This window comes from Protomyctophum parallelum (assembly GCF_964188405.1).
Source record: "Protomyctophum parallelum genome assembly, chromosome: 18".
Lineage (NCBI taxonomy): Eukaryota > Metazoa > Chordata > Actinopteri > Myctophiformes > Myctophidae > Protomyctophum > Protomyctophum parallelum.
In genome coordinates this window covers 25,316,463-25,335,756 of record NC_139716.1, presented here as the reverse complement: position 1 = coordinate 25,335,756, position 19,294 = coordinate 25,316,463, and the positions used below count along the sequence as shown (strand labels likewise).

The 19,294-nt window shown below is 45.4% G+C and overlaps 1 protein-coding gene across 3 annotated transcripts in view; it reads right to left on the bottom strand.

The window, feature by feature from the left end:
- Positions 1-310: 310 nt before the first annotated feature.
- intu (inturned planar cell polarity protein) overlaps positions 311-19,294 on the bottom strand; it is a 44,738-nt gene continuing 25,754 nt past the window's right edge. For 2 of the 3 annotated variants that reach the window (XM_083789631.1, XM_083789629.1), the window contains exons 6-18: positions 18,862-18,980; positions 18,357-18,446; positions 18,024-18,101; positions 16,720-16,909; positions 14,675-14,728; positions 14,228-14,290; positions 13,406-13,615; positions 11,826-11,918; positions 9,637-10,098; positions 7,736-7,830; positions 7,436-7,628; positions 2,928-3,070; positions 311-1,780 (exon numbers count right to left, since the gene is read on the bottom strand). In XM_083789631.1, coding sequence (XP_083645757.1) covers positions 1,669-1,780; positions 2,928-3,070; positions 7,436-7,628; positions 7,736-7,830; positions 9,637-10,098; positions 11,826-11,918; positions 13,406-13,615; positions 14,228-14,290; positions 14,675-14,728; positions 16,720-16,909; positions 18,024-18,101; positions 18,357-18,446; positions 18,862-18,980 — 1,902 coding nt within the window. In that variant the 3' untranslated portion in view covers positions 311-1,668. The remainder of the gene's footprint in view (positions 1,781-2,927; positions 3,071-7,435; positions 7,629-7,735; positions 7,831-9,636; positions 10,099-11,825; positions 11,919-13,405; positions 13,616-14,227; positions 14,291-14,674; positions 14,729-16,719; positions 16,910-18,023; positions 18,102-18,356; positions 18,447-18,861; positions 18,981-19,294) is intronic. The other variant, XM_083789630.1, reaches the window with a different exon arrangement.

Below are 19,294 nucleotides of genomic sequence, written 5' to 3'. Positions count from 1 at the left end.
ATGTGGTCAGTTTGTCGAGTGTGGTGGGCGGTGACGTCACAGTGTGCCTTATTTCCGAACGACCACAGCTGTGACGCATTCACACCGCCGACACCGGACCCCCGGACAACCCCAGCTTCAGGGTAGGGTCGCTCAGTGCGGGCACTCTGCACACCCGGTGCGCAGCGCACTGGATCTTCGAACGACAACGCACTGAGTAAACGAACGACAAGAGAGCACACCAGTGCGTTCAGGGCGCATTTCCGAACGCACCTTACATTTAGCTAGCTGCAAAAAAAATTGTTAAAAAGGAAATGGATCGAGTCAGATGGTATATTGTACATTTTTATTAGCTTTGTTATGTTCACTTTTCTAACAAATTATCCCATTTCTATATATATAAAAAAAACTGTACATCTTAAATAAAGTAGCAAAGTAAACAAGTGTGTTCCCCAAAACATCAATATAACTTCTGTCATGTCTGCATGTGATCGCAGTCATTTATTTTTGCTCAGGCACTCTTTGTGTAGAGGCAATAGTGTATTCAAATCTGCCCCTTTAGAAAAGTTACAGCATGGTTTCTGAGGTATTCACTTAGTAAGTGGCTTTTCATCGATCCATCCATCCACATTCCACACATAAACAAATAGTCTTGCAGACAAGTCAATGAGATCGCACTAGTATGTAATATCTTCTTGATGTCCAAGCGCACAATGTGTCGCGACAAGTTATGCGCATGTATTTCTGCAATTTTGTCATTTAAAAAATGTGTTGCCTATATACAGTATATGTCCTCACATTTTTTATTTTATTGAAATCGATTTTAATAATTTATATGTATTGTCGAATGCTCTACGGCAGGGGTTTTCAACAGGTAGGTCCGTGGAAGTATTGCATGTGGTCCCTGACCATTTATTTAGTAATGTAGTATTTGTTGATTTTTAAACCTTTCTTTCCACTAGTTGAGAAACGGTGATGGAATCTCAAGAGGGGGAAGTGCACCGGATTGACTGGTTGGAGTCATTATTATTAGGACATTATTAGTAGGTATTGGTAATGGACCATTGGTTGAGAAACAGTGGGATGTATAGTATACATTATGGGGTGCATAGCAAGTGTTACAAAAGGACTAATCTTAGCCCATATCCCCACCCAACACAACAGTGGTCCCCAGGTTGATTCTACGTCAGGGTGGTGGTCCCCAGGTTGATTCTATGTCAGGGTGGTGGACCCCAGGTTGATTTTACGTCGGGTGGAGGAGGCCTACTTAGGTTAGACATAGCATTGGTCCGACCGGATTAAGGTTACGTTTAGGTGTGCTCCCCCGTGGGAGGTGAGGGTTTGAAATATCGGACCAATGGTATGTCTAACCAAAAGCATGCACTCCAGGGTGGTGGTCCCCAGGTTGACTCTACGTCAGGGTGGTGGTCCCAGGCCCATATCCCCACCCAACACAACAGTGGTCCTCAGGTTGATTCTACGTCAGGGTGGTGGTCCCAGGCCCATATCCCCACCCAACACAACAGTGGTCCTCAGGTTGATTCTACGTCAGGGTGGTGGTCCCTCATTCACAATCAATTGAAAACCCCTGCTCTATGGGTCTAGTCATTGTACCTGTTTTGGGTGTGTCATTGTAGGCAAAAAAAACCCAAACAAAGATGGGAAGTGATTCAAGGCATTAAAGGATGTTTATAAGGCCAGGCCAAAGGACAGTCTGAAGGCCATCTCCACAGGAACCTCTGCCACAGAGTCGTGGAAACACACATAGAACTCCTGAGGGAGAGGCTCCAGAAGCATCCGACTGCAACACAGGGGAAAAAAGGCAAGTTTGTGACTTAATAGTCTCGCGTAGCCAGACAACTATTCCACAATCTCCGAATGCTATATAGTCTGGAACTACGCCTCCCGAAATCAGAGTAAGGAAACTGCCATTTCCGTTCACGAAAATATATTTTAAAATATCTTTACATTTCATTTTTTTATTTCCTTTTCTGCTAAGCAACAAGCTATAAATGCTTAGATTAGAATACATTTGCGCGACTGTAAAGACAAAACGGAAGTGGGGAGGAGGCTCCACTTCCGCTTTATATTTGACTCATGACAGCTCTTCCGTTGCTCCAGACTATATGATGAAAGCATTTGGAAATTGCAAGAGGCAAAAGTCTCGTAATGCGAGACTAGTGACTAGTAACCACTTAAAACCCCAGCATTTGTATTGTGGGGAAAGCTTTCACAAGAAAATAGCAGATCAATCGCAAATCACAGCACGTGAGCATGTCGGTCAGCTATTTTCAGCATAAGCTTGTGGGGAACACAAAAAACTATTTTGTGAAATGTATTAAATATAAATAACATTGTTTATAGATTTAATTATTTATTTTAAAGGTATATTCAGTGATTTCACTTAATTCAAATATCACTTATTTTTTTGTTTTGTTGTGATAATCCTCCCTACTATAGAGTGTGCTGGCCATATAAGGAGTTCCTCCCTGTCCCCAGTTAACCCCTGGGGGTCAAAAAACCTTAGGTTTCGTTTTTGACTCTCTATCCTGATTGGACGAAAGGCTGGGTCCCACAGCCAAAAACGAAACCTAAGGGTTTTTTTTTAGTGAAATCACTGAATATACCTTTAAATAAATATCCTTAAAGTCCATTTGAAAACGTGTTGAGTGCCACTGCAGCACTGCCATTGTCATTGAGGGATTTACAGTACTTGCAGTACAATAGTGGAATAGAAACCATAATTCTTCAAGATTTTAGAAATGTAAAAAAAAGAAAAGCAGATCTATACAGTCACAAAGCGGTTTACCACAACGCAATGTGAGCTTGTAGATCGGCTAGTTTCTAAGAGCCTAAGTATAGTATATAAATAGGGCTAAAGTGGTTAAACACCCTCAAGGGCCCCTAGCTGGGCCTGGGGGACCCCCCGGGAACCCCAGTGACCTTACCCAATGACCCAGTAGGTCATGGTAGGAGCAGGCTTCCTCTGGTCAGTCCAGTTCTCGGGTTTGCACTGGAACAGAACGCCGTGTTCCTTCACAGGACCCAGACCCTGACTGCCCTGCAGGGTCCTGTCTGCTCCCCGACGGCCCTGCAGTGGAGAGGAGACAACACAACATTAGACATACTAACACTCCATCCATCCATCCATCTTCAACCGCTTATCCGAAGTCGGAGAGCTCCAGACTTCCCTCTCCAGAGCAACATTAGTGACTTCCTCCTGGGGGATCCCGAGGCGTTCCAAGGCCAGTGAGTCGATGTGTTTCCTCCAACTGCGCCTTGGTCTGCCCCGGGGTCTCCTCCCATGCAGTGGGACGTGCCTCGAGGACCTCTCTAGGGAGACGCCCCAGAGGCATCCTAACCAGATGCCCGAACCACCTAAGCCGGCTCCGACAGGCATTAATCTGACAACACCCGTCACTCCCAAAATGCGTGGCTGGTTACAACTAACCCGTGGTCCGGTTAAAACTAGCCTCGAGGCCCAGGCCGTAGCGTAACGGTCTGGGCACCGGACTGGTAATCCAGTCGCAGTGTGCCGCGGGTTCGACTCCCGGACCCGACACGGCCTTTACTGCATGTCATCCCCCCATCTCTCTCCCGTTTCCTGTCAGCCTACTGTCTGTCCCTTCAAAAATCAATTAAAAAAAAAAGAAAAAAAAAAAAGAACTAGCCTCGATACCCAGGCTTTCATTTCGTCTGCGCGAAAAATGAAAGCCTGGATTTACGCATGGGCTGCACTGGTCTAAAAGTGGGAGTCAACCCTTCCGCGTAGGCGTCGCTCCAAATGACGTGACGTCAGGGCTCTGATCGGTGTGCACACTAGAGTTCTCATCGGGCCCGAAATTTGAAGCCCGGCCCGGCCCGGCCCTAACTGGGTCAGCCCGAAGCCCGGCCCGGCCCTAAAAAATACCATAATGTTAGGCCCGAAGCCCTATAAAGCCCGACAAAGAAAAAAAAGAACGCCACTTTAATGCATGGCCAGCGCAGCAGCACGCGCCGTCCGTGATCCACTGACGGCGCGTGCTGCTGCACTGGCCATGCAATAAAGTGGCGTTCGTTTTTTTCTTTCAGTGTGCGTCTGTGTGAGAGTGAGAACGGAGTTCAATGGACTTATCGCCGAAATAAAGGATTTATGTAGCTCACTGTTAATGTACCATTTCCATATCATTCTAATGGATTCCATTTCCAGTGGTGGTGACTGGTGAGTAGCTCCCCGTTTCCTCTGAAGTGAAGCTATGTCCAAGACCCCAAGTATCGTCCCCGTTCGGTGTCCAAAAGAACAAACATAGCCTACAAAGTTTACACACCATCCACGCACCCGCTCATGGCGTGTCTCGACAGCTTAGAGATGTTATTTTAAATCGGGCACATACAACGAGGAGCGCCGCTGCCGCACCGAGGGACGGCGGTTATAATACTAATCATTTTGTAAATCAAATAGCCTGTAGCCTGCAGTGGACTGTAACATTGCGTGGTCAGATCATACACTACAGAATTATATGGATCGGTTGGTGACTATATGACGTTGATTAGGCCTAATGATTAGGTTATTCATCGCAGCCAGCTGGGTTTAACGAGATGGCTCAGTGCAACTGTTTTTGTCATGTTGCAGTCTATCGTGTGATAATCGATTGATTTATAAAACATTTAGCATTATGAACTGAAGCAAAACAGAGGCCAGCCAGCCGTATAAACATTAAACAACCACCCCACCGTTCACTTCTCTCTGCCTGCGCAGTCAGTAATCCATTCCAAGCCCCCCGCCTCCACTCCTCCGTCTTCCACCTGTCACAAGTGAATCGCCATAGCGCAGCCCTCTTCATAATAAATACATATTTGTACGCATTACACAAATAACAGAATTGCTATTTTTATTATAATAACATTTTTGAAAAAATCACAGAGCCCGAGGCCCGGCCCTGACCCGACTAATTAGCATACTTTTTGGGCCCGGCCCGGCCCTAAAATGTCGGGCCGGGCCGGGTCGGGTTCGGGCAGAAAATGAGAACTCTAGTGCACACCTCAAAATAACACAGTGAGGAAATCATTACCAGTGGAACTTCAAACGAGGCTATGCGAGGAAAATGAGGAGGATGGCTGAATAACCCACCACACCGTCTATAAAAACCAACGTGTGCCGACTCTGTGGAAACAACTTTGACAGTCCGTTAGAATGGTATACTCCAGCAACCAGTGGTTTCTGCTTCTGGTCGACACAATACCAGTGCTGCACTGAGGGGGAGGAGAGACCGGGGCTGACGGACAGATCGGTGAACCAATCAGGGTGCGCGTTTTTCTGAGCCGCGGCCCTCCCATCTAGGCCAGAAATGTCTAGCGTTAGCTCAGGCTAGGTTAAAACTAACCCATCAGACTAATGCCTGTTGGACTGTTAGGACAAACATGGTTTATATTCGTATAGCAGATTTCTATGTGCTATACAATTGTGCAAGGAATTCAATGTGGTAAACACCTCCTTAATGGGAAACACCTATTCAGGGCACAGAGCAAAAACAACACTACCTTTTCTGTTTTCATGTTGCATGAAATCGTAACTTTCATTTTTGGGTCAGACATGGTCTACGCACATTACAGAAATTTAAGAAATAGTTACAATAGCTAATCTACATAAACTCATATGTGCATCATGATTTTTATTTTCACTATTCATCATCATACAACAATGCTTCAGTGATTGTGGGTCTCAGCCTTTGTCAGTTCATATATAACAAAGTGGGGCTCCATGAAAAGGTTGAGAGCCACTGCTCCAGTCCAAACAGACTCAATGTTTTGGGTTTTTGTCTAGATTGTGTGTGCAAAGCAGCAAACAATTCCTTCAAGGTCTTCTAGTCATGAATTTGAGCACGCCACAGCACCGAGACGGCTCTCGTTAAGGTTTTCTTCCCCGACATCCACTTAAACACAACATTTCAGTCTGACGTATGTTATGCCGGTGCCTCATGCTGAGAATAGCCAATCTACAAGCTCACACTCTACAAGCTCGCTACGTGTCGTGAGCATGTAGATCAGCTATATAACATTTGGCACACAGCACAGACGCACAGCTAAGTATAAATCAGGCATTAGTATTGCTGGATGTCAGTGTTTTGCATTCGACCATGCAGGTCTGCCACAACGTTAGACAGACTGAGGATTCTCTGGCACAGTACTCGGAATCCTACTTAAATTACAGGGACTACTGTTCCAACATATTCTACGCGCACATGCTCCCAATGGCTCCGATGATGTAAAACAACAAAACGGCGGTTTTGTTGGCCGGCAGGTGACGGTGGCTCAGGGGCAGAGTGGCTGGATGGTAACCGCAAGGTTGCCAGTTCGAACCCGGGCTCCCCCACAGTTAGCGTCGAAGTGTCCTTGACCAAGACACTGAACCCCTAATTGCTCCTGATGTGCTGGTTGGTGTCTTGCATGGTTTCCGACCGCCATCGGTGTGTGAATGGGTGAATATAATGCACAATCTACTGTATGTAAAGCGCCTTGGATAAAGGCGCTATATAAATGCACCATTTACCAACATGTTACCAACTTACCATAATATTGCAGACACACAAAGATTGAGAGGACAGACCTACAGTACTACCTACCTACTGTACTACTGCCACCATATGACTATGGTTCAATACCAAAGTACATTGAACGACTGGCTGGATAATATGGCAGGATGTTCTTCAATTAAACAAAGAGAACAGCTCAGCTTCAATCTGTGATGTTAAACACTTCGCGTTTGGATCTTCTGGATCTTCTACTTTTGTGTGACTCTAGATCAAGAAGCGCATTGTTTTTTTGGGGGGCGGGGGGGGGACGGCACAATAAGATAAGAGGTTTCTGCCAGACAGCGTATATCTAGGATTAAAGGATTTATCTTCTCAACATGATTTGGAAAATCTTGTTCTTGCATTCATCTTCCGTAGACTGGACTAGCGTAACAGTATCTTTACAGGCTGCTCTCCATTATACAGTTGGTTGCAACCACTTGAGAGAAAACGGATCATAATATCTCTCCAGATCTGTACACTGGCTCCCACTCCCAGTCTGTCAAAGAATATATTTCATATCAAAATACTACTGTTGGCTTTATAAAGCATTGAATGTTTTAGGGCTACGCTCTATGCACCATCCAGTCTAGACCTCTCAGGTCATCTGGGACAGGTCTGCTTTCTGTTCCCGGAGTTGGATTTTTTCTTTTTTTTTATCCCACGATTTTGCAACCCATTTTTTGTTTGCATATGTACATCTGCAATTTTTGAACCTTTTTGAAAAATCTTGAAAGCGTTTTGAAAAATGTGGAATATTTATTTTTACACAAATACTTCCTCTTCCAATCTTTTGTCCCTGTGGCACAATACCTTTTCAGATGGCGGGGGGTACAGGGCGCGTTTGAGAGCCACTGATTTGTAGAACGTGGTGGTGGTGTACAGTAGTAGTGTGTGTATCTCACCCTGGGTGGAGGGAGGCTCTGCTGGAAGGCAGCCCGTATGGAGAGGCAGCAGTGGTGGAAGTTGCGTATGAGCTGTGGGTGGATGGAGCCGCTGAGCTGCGCCACCTCCCTGTGGGTGGGGGCGATGAAGATGCCCTGCACCGTCTCCATCAGGACGTAGTGGAACAGCGTGTTCTCTGCACCCGACGTCAGCCTACAGACCACACACCTTTTTATTAGAGCCCAAGCTCAACGAGTAAAAGCTGAATGAAAGGGAATGAATGACTGACTGAATGAAATATAACATTTCTGATCACCCACTTCATGGTGTTATACATCTCCTCTGTCTCTCTCTCAGTCAAGATCTTCTTCAGTGTGCCGAGGTAGAAGGGGTTGGGGTGTTTCATCCTGGGAATCTATAGACAAGGCACAACACAACATATAACATACTGTAACAGAGTCAACAGTGAAAAGTGGACTAAGGTTCACACTATATTTTGAAGTGTAACAGTGAAAACAGCACTATAATTAGTTAGTATTATAGTTTATTTTACATTCCACACCATAAATTATTTTCAGAGATCTTAGGTCAGGATTTAGAAAGAATCTGCATCAGGTCTAAATGGGTTAGAAGGGTTTAACCCATTTAGACCTGAGTTAAAAACATTCACTTTGAAAGAATATATATTCAAAGATTCGCGCCACATTGTTACAATTTTTCAAAAATAGCAGACCTACAAACTCAATAGCTAAATTATAACATAATGTTTAAAACACCAAAAGGGGTTCCCGCCCAGAATGGGTTTAAACAAACAAAGGCTCAATCCCAATTCCCCCCTTCGTCCTGGCCCTTAGCCCTTGCCCTTGCTTATGCGCGTTCACGTGAGGGGGAAGGGTTATCTCAATTGTCTTTGGTTCGAGGGGTAGGGCTAAGGGCGAGGGGTAGAATCCCCTTCGTTTGAAGGGATATCTCGACGGGACTTCAAACGGAGCAACATCACTGAGTGCTGAAAGGCGGACGAGGTAAGAAGCCTTTTATGTCCTTTATTATGGAAAAATATTATAATAACCAATATTATTTGAATGTATTAACAATCTGCATCGCCAAAAATATCGCAATCTCTAGCAAAGGTTAACGTTACCTCACGTGAACTAACGATATGATACGGCGTTGCATTCATACAACGTTACCCATTCATTTGGCGCCGCATCGGCGCTTTATTCCTTTTTATTTATCGCCGGTGCGCCGGTGATACAACTCGGATGCAAGCTAGCTTATTAGCAGGCATCAGTCCGACCCCCCAGACCACGATATGTCAACATTCTGCAGTTTTGGAGCTCTTAAAAGCCGTGAAATAGCCTACTGTACCTACCTACATAACGCTGGCTACTCGCTGCAGTGATAGCTATGGTTTTATCATGACCAATGTTACGCTAATCCCCACAAGTTGCAAAACTTACATAACTAATTAGCAATGGTGTTGTTTTTTCCCCCAGGCAAACCAGCTATGGAAACAGATTGCAAGCTGCTGTACAGACTGTACATTGGATGGAGATGAATCACGATGGCATTTTCATTGATAGAAAATGACTCTGTTCTTAATGATATTAAAAACAATGAACAGTGGCCACAGCCCCTTCTTTCTATACTGTAAATTGTTTTTCCTTTTTCTAACCCTGTATATATATCTTATTCTGTACCCATGCTATACAAACTGTCAATACAATAATAATCAATGAATCAGGTACAACTGAGCAGGTGTCAGAATGAGCTATATCTAGCTGAATTACATTCTGCATGGTGGGCTACCAACATGAGACAAAATTACAATATATTTATTTCATCATAACCACAGCAATGTTACTGTATATTTACGTTCCATCTCTACAGCTTAAATCAAATGGAAAGTAGTTTCCAAAGTGGGTTATGGGCTAAATGATAGTTTGTACACTCTCAGAGTTAATTAACATTGATTTTACAATATAAATTGGGGGTCCTAGAGACAGAAATGCCATCAAAGTTTGGGGACCACTGGCCTGTAGTGAGCTTGCAGATCAGCTATCAATATCTACAAGGGACGTTCAATATTTAGGGACGTTCCAATTCCTAGGGGGATGATTTATCTCCCTACCCCTTGACACTCATTATGTAGGGACAAGGGGAAGGGGCAAGGGCTGAGGGGTAGGGTTAAAAAAGGAATTGGGAAAGGGCCAAAGTGTACCCTGTTGAAGAGGCTGCCGCTGCCCCCACCGCCGCTCCCGTCGGAGCCCCCGGACCCCAGAGAGTCCCGCCGCCCACCGCCTAGCTTCCTGGCAGAATCCGGGGTGGAGTGCGGGCTGAGACCCCCCGGGGCCATCCCTGACGACCCCGACCCGGAGCCTCCGTCCGGCTGGCCGCCCTCGCTGCCGCTGTCCGACAGGCTCCTCTGGGGGCTGGGCCGGCGAGCCCGCTCGCCAAACAGGCTCCGTCCGGATCGGGAGCCTCCGCCGCCCGCCTGGCCGCTGCCCTTCACCGCCCCGGCCAGCTTGCTGAGGATGGGCGAGGACGAGGAGGAGGTCAGGCTGTCCATGCGGGTGGCGGGGAGGAACCAGTCGGCACAGGAGAGGCACGGGGCCGGGGGGGCCGCCAGGCGCTCCTCCATGCCTCCCTCCAACGCCTCCAGCTGGAGCAGGGTGGCCTTCACCTGGATGGTGGGGAGGATACACCAGCAGTGTTGATTTTTGACAGCAGATTTTAGTTTTAGTCATGGTCTGGTTTTCATTTCATTTTAGTCTGTGAGTAGATTTTCAGCATGCAAACAAGTGTAAAATGACGTGTCATTTACTTATACTTGTCCACTAGTCCCTTCCTGTGTACAAAGAGGCTCTACGCACACCAAAGTTCTTGTGGCGGTGCCGGCACATGGGAGAAAACTGTAGAGGAGATCTTGAATAATCAAGAAGGTCGCACACACCAATAGCCAGAGTACCAATATTTATTATGACAGCAGGTAAGACAGGAATATCCAACGTTTCGGCGGTTAAGCATCAGTTCCTGATGAAGGCTTAACAGCCTCTGGCTATTGGTGTGTGCGGCCACCTTCTTGTTTAATCAAGATCTCCTCTACACTAGTCCCTTCCTAACATTTTAGTCTAGTTTTTATTTGTTGACGAAATTGTCAATATATTTAGTCTTAGTTTTAGTCATCGTAGCTTAGTTTTCGTTTAGTTTCCATTTAGTTTCCGTCAGTGAAAAAAGGTAGTTGACGAACATTTTCCGTCTTAGTAGTCGAAATCAACACTGTACACCAGCATGCACTGTCATCAGCTATTATATATGTATAATATATTTCTTCCCATCCATCCATCTTATCCGTAGTAGGATCGCGGGGGCAACAGCTCCACCAAAGAGCTCCAGACTTCCCTCTCCAGAGCAACATTAGTGACTTCCTCCTGTGGGATCCCGAGACGTTCCAAGGCCAGTGTGGTGATGTAATCCCTCCATCTCATCCTTGGACTGCCCCGGGGGTCTACTCCCAGTGGGACCCCTCTATTCCCCCCCCCCCCCTCTACACCAAAACTCTTTGCCGAAAATAGCCGATTTACAAGCTCACAACGCCTCGTGCTTGTAGAAGTGAGCTTGTAGATCTGCTATATTTTTGGCTTAAGTTCTCCTCAGAAAACGAGTAGTACTAAGAGTAACTACTAACTCAGAGGACCCCCTCCTGTTGAAGACCCCTAGTATATGGTCCTGTTTCATTGTCATTTATTTATTTATTTGACAGGGACAAAGCTCATTAATCAACATGTCAGTTTTCACATCAATGTAAATGGGCCAGAGTTAGCCAAAGCTAAATTTCATCTGTAGTCCCTGGGCAGGCTCTTAAAAAATTAATGATAAAAGAAAGACAGAGTGTAGGGTGCCTGCACACAACACCATGCGTTGATGCCATGTGTGCATACTGTATGTGCAAGCACCCAACACCATGTCCATACAAAAACACAATACAATACAGTACAATACAGGAACAGATCAACATGGTACAGGGGACAGAACAACTGCAAAGTGAGAAATGACACCGGTGATGAATACTAATTAGTGTTGATAGTTACTCATGATTACAGATTTGAATTGTTTTTAGGTTGAATTTGAAGGTCAGATAGTTGGAAGTCTCTCTTACTTCTGTCATCCAGTCAATCATGTGTGTTTTACTGTTAAATGGTAAATGGTGCATTTATATGGTGCCTTTATACAAGGCACTTTACATAGATTGTGCATTACAGTCACATATTATAAATTCATACACCGATGACAGAGGAAACCATGCAAGGCACCAACCTGCACATCAGGATCAATTAGGGGTTCAGTGTCTTGCTCAAGGACACTTCGACACTAACTCGACAACAACTTGTTGTTGTTGTTGTTGCTCACCTGGTCCACATAGACACAGTCCGGTCCAGGAGAGCCCAGGGCAGGAGAGGCACACCCCCCCGCCTCCAGCAACACACACTGCATGAAGTGTCTCTGATGACAACAAGAACACACAATACTCTTACTGTTATGAACCACTTTACACCTGGCATGCTCTACATCAGTGGTTCCCAAAGTGGGGTCCGGGGACCCCCAGGGGTCCTTGAGGGAGTTCCAGGGGGTCCCCAGCTAAATGATAGTTTGGAACCAAATGGACCCTTTTGTACACTCTCAGTTAAATTAACATTGATTTTACAATATAAATGTGGGTCCCAGAGATAGAAATGCCATTAAACGGGGGTCCGTAGACTAATATAGACTAAAACTGGGGGGTCCTTGAAATTAAACGGGTTGAGAATCTCTGCTAGAGCCGTAAAAATCTTCTCTTATGGGGGTCCCTGGAATATCTTTTCAAATCGGGGAATTAGTGTCAATTTGGGGGTCCTCGTTTGGGAACCAATGCTCTACATCAGTGCTTCTCAACCACCAGGGGGGTCCCCACGTGCTTTTGGGGGGTCCCCAGATGACAGTGTGAAGTGACAATTAAAGGACTTTTAAGACCTTTTAAAAACCTCAGTAATCAAACTATACTATAATAAAATCTCACCCGTCATCCTACATCATCTCATTCCGGCCAATCAGAATTTGCGTTCTCACCCTCGTCTTCAATGTTTGTGTTTACACAAAGACTCAAAATTGTCCATTCATTGTCAATGGCATTTAATGTTTGTGTTGGGGCAAAGTGTGTGTTAGCACATACACCAGAAGCTGGACATAGGAGTGGCTGTCGCCCCTCAAAAACTGTGTAACAATGAGACATTCTGCATTATGAGTACTTTTACTTTTGTAATTTTACTCAAGTCAATTTTTTAATTGCGGAGTATTTCTATACTAGTACTTTTCCCCACCACTGCTAGAGGGCACAGACACAAATGCATCAAGCCGTACATCACGTTCAGCACATTCATTCACTGCTGGGTGGGTGAATTCACTGAATGGGTGGAATGCTTTGACTTGTGCACTCCAGTGGCTTGGCTCCTGACCATGGCTTCAGCCACAGAGACCAGACGTCTCTTGCTTTCGTCAACGCAGAGGGAGGGAGAGAGAGGGAGAGGGAGAGAGAGAGAGAGAGAGAGAGAGAGAGCAATGCTGTTGAAGTAATCAAAGCCACCAACCACCACGCCAATGTCTGTGTCGGCCGTGTCACATTTCACTCAGGCGTTGAGCGAGGACTCGCCGGGGACTCGTGGTGTTTGACATGTGTCTTACTTATCTTTGTGGGAATATCTAAACCAATCTTTCATTAAATAAAAACATTTCTACTTATATATATATCTGGAGACCACATCTAACCCATATCCATTACCCAAACCTGCTTCACCCTAAAATTAATCCTAACGTGAATCTTTTCGCCTCAACTCTAAAACTCCTTGTTATTTTTGAGGGGAGCTAGCCCCTCCTATAATTATGCAGCTTTTGGTACACACACACACACACACACACACACACACACACACACGCACAAGCACGCACTCACATACCAGTCCGACTATGAGCAGAAAGTGTCGTCCGTGAGGCTGGCTGTAGACTGTGCTGTGGTGCAGGGCTCTGCACTGAGGGAACACCTCCCTCCAGATGACCAGCTGGCCCACACGCTGCTCCGAGGCCAGGGGCAGCAGGCAGTAGTGCTGGCAGTACAGACACACGTCCAGCAGGTCCTCCTTGGGCAGGTGGTTGGCTATCAGGTAGCCCTAGAATAGAGCAGGGGAGAGAAAGGGTCAGAGACGTTTACCCCTCTAAATAAAGTGCTTTACAGGGTTGAACGTAATCAACGCAGCCGGGGCTGCTTGGCGAGGGGAAAAGGAACTGGTCGGAAATAACGTGTTCCTTCCTAAACGGCTGTGTTTTACAATTTTATCAATTAAACGGCTGCGTTTTACAAATCTATCAATTAAACGGCTGCGTTTTACAATTCTATCAATTAAACGGCTGCGTTTTACAATTCTATCAATTAAACGGCTGCGTTTTACAATTCTATCAATTAAAGGGCCGCGTTTTACAATTCTATCAGTCGAACGGCCGCGTTTTACAATTCTATCAGTCGAACGGCCGCGTTTTACAATTCTATCAGTCGAACGGCCGCGTTTTACAATTCTATCAGTCGAACGGCCGCGTTTTACAATTCTATCAGTCGAACGGCCGCGTTTTACAATTCTATCAACTAAACGGCCGCGTTTTACAATTCTATCAGTCGAAGGCCGCGTTTTACAATTCTATCAGTCGAATGGCCGTGTTTTACAATTATATCAGTCGAACGGCCGCATTTTACAATTCTATCAATTAAAATGTGACAGCTACAGTACCTTGTAGAACAGACAGGAGCCCAGGGTCACATACAGACGTCTCAGGCCATAGAAGTCTTCTGACTGCCAGGTGAGGAGCGTGAACGCACAGCGGGAGAGAGGAAAGGACGACATGGATTTACAGGAACAGGAGAGGAAACAACATGGTGGTCTGGTGATTAACTGTAATCACCTTGCCACAATACACTTGGTACAGTTAACCCTGCTGGGACTAGAAGACAGATGGTCTTTCATGGCTAACGCACAGGGTTCTAATTAACACCAGGACTGCATGGTTATCATGACATAATACCGGATACAATCCAGCTACCCAATTATACGTTGTCGTACAAAAAACGTCCATCTACAGACTCTCAAAGCATCGCAATGCGAATCGCCGCAAGCTTGTGGATCGGCTATTTTGTATTATGCTACCCCCCCCCCCCCATATGCATAGATAGGTCTTACCATTTCCCCAAAGTCTGAAGACTCAAAATCAGACAGCACAGTGTCCACCTCCATCTGTGAACAGAGACACAACAAAATTACCCGAGGAAACTGAACTCCTGTACTCCTGTACCTACTGTATATCCCAATGCCAAACGGGTTGCGGCAAGACCCGCCCTGCAGCACTGTTTAATGCAATTTATTTGTGCGTGTTATAAGTATTTATTGTTGAATTAATGATGACAAAGTAGTAAACGGAAACAGTATGTACAGGTATATCCCAACATAAGCAAGCAGCACGCTATAGCAGACAAGACACTAGTTCTTAATTTTATTATTGTCTCCACCACGCCGAAGGCATGGGACTGCTAGAGCCATAAGATCTTCTCTTATAGGGGTCCCTGGCATTATCTCTTCAAATGGGGGTCTGCGGGCTAATTAGTGTCAATTTGGGGGTCCTTGACATGAAAATGTTTGGGATCCACTGGCTTAGCCAACAGCGTGGTCATTACACTGCTCAGTCAGTATGGTCACTCATTTGGCTAGTTGGCTACTGCCTTGCTTAGGGGCTCAAGGCCGCTTCGGTCGGTGTGCCTGCCTTGCCTTTGACTATTCCTAGGGCCTCACTCACACCTTCGCAACAGACTGATGTATGCTTGTTGTATACAAAGGGTGTGATACATCTTGCCCCAATGCATTTCCAATGGGAGTCACATGGTTTGACACAACATTTGTGTTGTATGAGGGGGAGGGGGGCAGTCGAAACACAGCCGAAAGCCATACAACAGCTTGTAGTCCAAAATGTTGTATCAAACCATGTGACTTCCATTGGAAATGCATTGGGGCGGCCATGACACTTACATCTTGCTTACATCTAGCATGCATCAATGTTGTATGCCAGATCGAAAGGTGTGAGTGAGGCCTAGGTCTGCAGCTGCAGTCAAGAAACTGCAGGAACCTAGCATAGGAACTCTGTGGGACGCCTGTGATACAGTGTATGAGGTGTCATTCTACACATTAGACACTAGAGGGCAACATCCATTAAAGATTCATCTCTGGCATTAAAACTCCCCACAGATTATGTGCTATGAGGATTTTAAGTAGTAGTCCCAACTGCACTTTTTGCACTTCCACTTTGGAATACGGTTGCCGGAAAACTTTCATTACTTTTGCAAGTTAATATTACACAGGCCTTCTCCAGCCGAGAATAGACTTAGAGCACTATACACATTTTTAATATACACATTTTTAAATCAGATTAATATTAATATATTATTGTCATTATTATGCTTATGATTAGAAAGAAGTAGCATTTATAGTATCATTAACAATTTAAACTCAGTGTTCGACCTACAAAGATGTATTTTGCATGGACGTGCACACATACAGTATGCATACAGCAGGGGTGGTCAACTTTGAAGATGGAGAGGGCATAGTTCCAAACTCACTCCCAACTAGCGCCAAATATATCAAATATATAATAATAATAACAGATCTACAAGCTCAAAACATGTCGTAGTGCGACGTGTTTTGAGCTATTTTTGCTATATTTGAATTGAAATCCTGAAAAGTTACACGTTTATTGAATTTCAAATGCATTTAGTTATAGCGGTTACTTATGTTAACTATATGAATTTAAATTATGCAAATACATTGGACATAAAAAAGACAATACAATTATAATACTAGTCATTCAGCTACTAATATAAACTGAATTAATTAAAGTGGGTCATGTTTGCATGTTGGGAATTTTACACCGAAACGTTTAAAAATAAATGCTCTTGAACCTAGCAAGTGGCGGTGTGCGGGTGTCCCTTCTTTCTCCTGAATTGTAACAGCTGAAATGAATAATATATCAATATTCGGATATTAACACAAACTCTCTCGACAAACTCTCTCTCTCTCGACACACGCACTCGCACACACACACACACACACACACGCACACACACACACACACACACACACACACACACGCACTCGCACACACACACACACACACACACACACACACACACACACACACACACGTACACACACACACACACACACACACACACACGTACCTTGATCTCAGGAGGCAGGGTGAGCCACCGGACGGCTGGCAGGCCGTCGAGGAAGAGGGCCCCCGAGACGTCGGGGCCCGGGGGCGGGGCCGAGGAGCTGTCCGTCAAACGGGACGGCTGGATGAGCTGCTGGAAGAGCAGGCAGAAGAAGTGGTCCAGTCTGGGAGCGTTGTCCACCTGGCGGAACGCACTGCACCACAAGAGGTCAAAGGTTAACACACCCCGAGCGCCCAGGACGAAGTTCACCGTCCTTTTCAATTAGTAACGCCCAGCGCCCAGGACGAAGATTGATCAAAAACACGGAGATTATTTATATCAAAACCAATCACATCGCTCCACAGCCTGGGAGTGCCTGTTGCGCAACTTTCGATGTTGCGCAACAGCGGGACGTCATCGAAAATGTCCCCCCCCCCCCCTGTTTAGCCGACGAGACCGAAAATCTTAAAACGTTAATAACTCTTGATCTAAATCATAACGTCTAATTCTAAGCAAAGATCATATGTTAGACGGCCCACAGCGGTCTCTAGTCACGGTAGATTTAATCATACCTCCCGTTGTTGTCAATCGCCTCTAGAGTGTTTTGGCTACATCTAGCTGCTACAGCCACATCCGGGATAACATCCGGTCCGTCGGTAAAAGTGTTCCGCTGCCATAAATCGCTGGTCGCTATGATTTAATGGATTAAATAACCCCGTTCGCGTTCGGGGTGTTAATAAAGGACCACTTCACCACTTTTCAACATAATTGGTCCTCACTAATGTTCATGATAAAATAGAACAATTTGTTCTACTCTAGTCTGTGTCTCATAGGAGGGCTGAGGGCAGTTCAGAAACCCGTCCACCAGTGACATCATCGTTAGGCAGATTTCTTTTTTAAAACAAGATTTTATTCACGCTCAAGTCATTACCCATTAAGACCTGAGACCAGATTCTACAAATGTCTTCTAAATCCTGACAGTTTTCTGAAAAACCTTATGTTTCAGTGGTTCTCAAACTATTTCATGTCAAGTGCGTGCGTGCATGAGAGAGAGAATGATGGAGAGAGAGAGTGATTGGGAGAGGGAGAGGGGGGGGGGGGGGAGGTCATCAGACAATGCACGCTCTGTTTAAAAACCAGGTGGGAAGTCCCCACTGCTCAGATTCATGATGACAACCTGTACTATTTATACTGCAGTATATTTTACATTAAGAAGGGAAAATGACAGCCGGCGGACTGGAGCCTCTAAGGTGCCCCCGCCCCGACCCAGCTAAAAGGAGCAGGGCTATAATATATAGGAAAGGCTGCAACCGCACTAACCAACCGACCTGTCCAAAGAGCCATGCATCACTTTGAGGGTCCGGACCACCCCTCCTACCACCGTCTGGAGGTACAGCAGAGGGACCCTGGAGCAGCGATGGATGGGGGAACAAACACACGGTTACATTAGTAGTACTGCTACCTAGTGCTGCACATATTGGAATATGCACAAACTAGACTTTCTCTACAATGAGGCCAAATGACAAATATTGGGGGAATAAAATAAAATAAATCCAAGACAATAATGGTTGTGCGGTTGTGTGTGTGTGTGTGTGTGTGTGTGTGTGTGTGTGTGTGTGTGTGTGTGTGTGTGTGTGTGTGTGTGTGTGTGTGTTCTCTACCTCTCCGCAGGCAGGCCAATGACCAGCAGATTACTTCCTTCCTTCCAGTAGCCCACGTGCACCAGGTACTTGCCCAGCAGCAGGGATGAACTGATGAAAGCCAGGGAGGAGAGATGGAGGGAACCAGGGATTAAGTGAAGGAGTAGCAGCCAGGGATGGAGGAATGGCCGCCCCACCGGCAGTGAATGACAACAGGAGGGAGAGAGGAAGGTGGAGGACGAGAGAAGGAGGTCAAGTATGGAGAAATAGGGGAGACAGACAACAGATTGCATAAGTGTGGAAAATTATGAGACGAGAGACACGGTATAGGCAGATGGGAACGGCGAAAAGCAAATGGGTTCTCAAAAGAAACTGAATACAATAAAATAAATTCAATGACAGTCTTGGTTTTCATTGAAGCTAATGCAGTCTTTGAAGGAACTACAAGTTGTCACTTTTCATCTCCTTCACAGCAGGATAGACTAATTGGTGTTAATAATAAATAAAGACAACAACAAACATTTACCTGGCGATGCGTCCGCCTGTGACATTCTCCAGCATGTCACACAGAGTGAGGAAGATCCCCCGGACTCCTTTCAACTGGCTGGACGCTTCAGACACTGGGTACTGGTACAAGATCTCCTGCTACAGACGCACAAAGCAATATTGGGGTTTACTGTCGCCTTCACTCTGAAAGTGCAGTTCTCTTTTTGGCCATAAAATGGACATTATTCATTCATCGATTATTAGCCTAGTATTCAGTGATCATTAATGTTTCACCTTTTTAATGATCTCCGATGTACGTAAAGGAAGTAGTTCACCCAAAAGATTACTTATTTTCTGTCAACTATACAACACCCCATGAAGCCTTAAATTCAACTACAACACCCCACGAAGCCTGTCAGTGGGGAGTGTTGGCTGATGAATGAATATCAACATCCTGATACATCCTAATACTG